The sequence below is a fragment of the Aphanomyces astaci genome, assembly GCF_000520075.1.
Source record: "Aphanomyces astaci strain APO3 unplaced genomic scaffold supercont1.157, whole genome shotgun sequence".
NCBI classification, from domain to species: Eukaryota; Oomycota; class Saprolegniomycetes; order Saprolegniales; family Verrucalvaceae; genus Aphanomyces; species Aphanomyces astaci.
This window is the reverse complement of record NW_009798420.1, coordinates 20574-23785: the sequence shown is the minus strand read 5'-3', so window position 1 is coordinate 23785 and position 3212 is coordinate 20574. Positions and strand designations below refer to the sequence as shown.

General features: G+C 51.2%; 3 protein-coding genes across 4 annotated transcripts; 1 reads left to right on the top strand and 2 right to left on the bottom strand.

The window, feature by feature from the left end:
• Positions 1-155: 155 nt before the first annotated feature.
• H257_18359 (hypothetical protein) lies at positions 156-1024 on the bottom strand. Its single transcript, XM_009847399.1, has 3 exons — positions 850-1024; positions 542-803; positions 156-495 (listed from the first exon to the last, which is right to left on the bottom strand). Exons 1-3 carry the CDS (start codon positions 1013-1015, stop codon positions 180-182), a joined length of 744 nt encoding a protein of 247 aa, XP_009845701.1. The 5' UTR covers positions 1016-1024; the 3' UTR covers positions 156-179.
• Positions 1025-1259: 235 nt separating this feature from the next.
• On the bottom strand, positions 1260-2014 carry H257_18358. Of its 2 annotated transcripts, XM_009847397.1 has the most exons (5): positions 1924-2014; positions 1826-1876; positions 1599-1770; positions 1436-1539; positions 1260-1385 (listed from the first exon to the last, which is right to left on the bottom strand). In XM_009847397.1, the coding sequence occupies exons 1-5, from the start codon at positions 1933-1935 to the stop codon at positions 1347-1349; spliced, it is 378 nt and encodes a 125-aa protein (XP_009845699.1). In that variant the 5' UTR covers positions 1936-2014; the 3' UTR covers positions 1260-1346. The 2 variants fall into 2 exon arrangements, with proteins under 2 accessions (XP_009845699.1, XP_009845700.1); XM_009847398.1 differs by having other exon boundaries at positions 1436-1770.
• Positions 2015-2161: 147 nt separating this feature from the next.
• On the top strand, positions 2162-2937 carry H257_18357 (hypothetical protein). Its single transcript, XM_009847396.1, has 4 exons — positions 2162-2340; positions 2397-2467; positions 2520-2606; positions 2656-2937. The coding sequence occupies exons 1-4, from the start codon at positions 2169-2171 to the stop codon at positions 2791-2793; spliced, it is 468 nt and encodes a 155-aa protein (XP_009845698.1). The 5' UTR covers positions 2162-2168; the 3' UTR covers positions 2794-2937.
• Positions 2938-3212: the final 275 nt, after the last annotated feature.

Sequence of the window (3212 nt, the reverse complement as noted above, 5' to 3'; positions counted from 1 at the left end):
AGTAGTACCGAAGTACTATTAATAATAACGCTATTAATATTAATACTTGAAGTACTACTATTACAATACTAGTATTACTATTTATTAATACTACTAGAACTCCAGAGTACTACTAGTACGTAGTACTAGTACTAGTATATACTAGCAACAATGAATCCACAGATGGAACCACAAATGTCTTAATGGTACTTAATGTGGGCGTGCTGGGACCAGTACTCGACGGACTTAAGGTACTTGTCCTTGTCCAGGGCCACGCCCGACCCGCCCGCGTCCGTGCCGAGCGCATTCCGCAGCACGGCCATGGGCTCCATGGGCAGCTCGTAGTCGACCACCTGGGCTTTGATGCCGACGATGCGCCACGGAGAGTCGGTCGAGTCGATGGGTTTGCCCATGGCGGCATTCTCCAATCGAACTTGTTCCCGGCTGTACAGCACAATGTCCAGGTACTTGGCCGTCTCGGGGGTCACGCTGTGGCTGGGAAACCATCTCGTCAATCTAAGACGCCAAGATTAGCTTGATTGGGACGACGAGGACGACGTACACTGGGAGTTCTTCGGGCACGCGGGAAATATACCCCGATTGAAGCAAATGGACCGACTTGTTGGTGATGGGCACCGTTGGAATGCGCGCATTGATGAAGTTGGGCACAAACAAATGTTTGCAAAACGGAGCGTACCCGTCGACGAGGTCGCACTCGCCGGCTTCGAAGAACTCGTTGATCTTGGCCTCGAATACATCCTTGTCGTAGTTGACGATCGTGCCAGCATACGCGGGGTCGTCGAACTGGCGGAGGGCAAATGCATCTACGCCACGCATGACGTCATCGCACAGATAGAGTGATCGTCCTACCAAGGGTGAACGTGGGAAAGTCCGCTCGGACCTTTTGTCGCACCGGCGCGTCTTCTGCAACATCGTTGGAGAGGAAGCGGCGATTCGCTGCGCCATAGTGGCGAAGGATGAACGCGGACTTGGACGAGGTCGCGGTGACTCGGCGCAGCAGGAGGAGGGCCGCCATAGCTGCTCGTTTCGAAATGACAGGTTGGTTACCCTGGATGGGCCGATTTGATTGGTCGAGGCTACGAGAGTTCCCCTACCCCGCATTCTTAGGTTGAAGAAGCACACATCAAGCCCATCAACTATGCTTACTACCGGTACTTTAAAGTACTACAGTAGTATAACTTTACTGTAGTTAACGATTAACATGCAAAGTCCTGTGTCACGCCTTCCACTTAATCCTTTTCTTTAGTACTTTCGGGGCTTCGGGGTAGTCATGAACAATACAATGGTCTATTGCGTTTAGTTGTTTTTCACCAAGTAGGCTCGACAGTATATACTTGTCGACCTAACTACCTGGATCGTGGCAGCAATGCAAACGGGCGGCGAACCTATACACTGGCTGAGACTCGTTCACTGTAAAACAGTAAGACTGACGCACCTGAGTGGCCCCAATGGACTGCTTCTGTTCGAGAGCTGATTCCACTTCCCTCAGCTGCGCCTCAATCTCCAGCTTTCGCACCTCCAATTCTTGAATGGACGTTGCTTGTGATGAAGACATCAAATCAGCCTGGTTGACATAACGTTACTCATGCGTCCCACACCTGTAGATAAGGACGATCGACTTCGAGACGACACTATCGATGCTCCACCTCGTCGGCTTGCACTGGCACTGGACTTGCAAGATGCCGACACCATCGACGAAGACGTCGATGACGAAGCACTCCGCGAGCTCGCGCTGGACCTCGAGCTTGAATGAGAGCACACCGAGACATTCTACTCACATTGCACACATAAGACTATCTCCATGTCGCGTTGCCATAAAACTAACATCGGCATCACGCTTGGCCTTGGCTTCGTCGGCTCTGGTAGTCGTGGATTCCTAAGTGAGCAGCTTAGCGGCAGTTTGAACAAGAAGGGCTGACGCACGTTGTTGGACATCGAGATATTGGGAATAGGTATGTAGTCTCGCTTCTACAAGTGTTGCATTAGACGTAACGAAGTCGTTGGCAGGTGATGGTGTACCTTCGCCTGCGAATCGCGAGCGGTCAACTGTCAAATGTGCTAAAAATAGAAACCTCTCTATTTAGATACATCGCCACCTATTGAAACTCAAGTGACGTATTGTTGGTGCCAATCAAAATATGAATTTATACAGTATTATTGTGCCAAATATGAAAATGGCGCCGCCATCCCGAGTCGTACAGGTGTTCGAATGTCCGTCCGTGCCGTTCGGCCGGCGGGAATCTGCCCCGCGAACGAAGAAGAACCAGACAGAAGAGCTGACGCGAAACCAGAAAGTGGACGAGCAGTTCAAGAAGGCTGTGGACGACGTCCGTGGCTACAGTACGTTCAACTGCATGACGATGATACAGAACGTCCGAGACTGACTGCTGCCGTAGACATGAAGAATGCGACTGGGAAGGATAAGAAGAAGAAGGAGTTGGAGCGCGTAGTCCGTCTAGGGGGAAAGGTACTGTGTTCGTTGAGCTATTGGTGGTAAAGTGGTGATGCCGCGGTTGTAGGACGCCAAGCAAGAGAAAATGCCATACAACATTATGATGGCGATCAAGAAGAAAGGCGCGCAACGACTGGAGTCGCGTGTGGTGGAGGTGCGAGATGGACATGCCGTCGTATCTCGTTGTCTAACGCCCATTGCAGGAGAAAGCGTCCGGTGTGGTGCATGGCAAGAAGCTTCGCGGCAAAGTGTCCCGGCGGCCCAAGTCCGACGCAGGAACCCAGGCCACGAAGGGGCGCCTCAAGAATGGCGTCTTATTTGTGGCGAAGAAAGACCGATGAGAATCCGACTGGACGTCCCATCTCGATCGCACTAATTCCATGTAGCTTCGGGATACTAGCATTTGTTCTTTAGCGTGGGCGACCAATTGTGTGTTAGGGCAGCCGACAATACAGTGGTGGTGTCAGGCACGCATGTTATCTCAAGGTGTACGCTATTTACTGTATAGTTGATATCCGAGGATAAGAGCATATTTCTCCGCATTGGCGACTAAGTCGAGCCTCGTTCAGCATAAGTCCATACAAACAACATCGAGATGCCGCCAATGGCGCCACGACATTGTTAGACGTTGGTACACGCCCAGTGCCGTTAAAGCATGCGTTTCTTACGTCGATCTTGTTTGCCGAATAAAGTGAGAGGTTCCTTCGTCTACCAGTGCGGCGCACCACTCCAAGTATGTGCCCACACCTCAAAGTCAGTG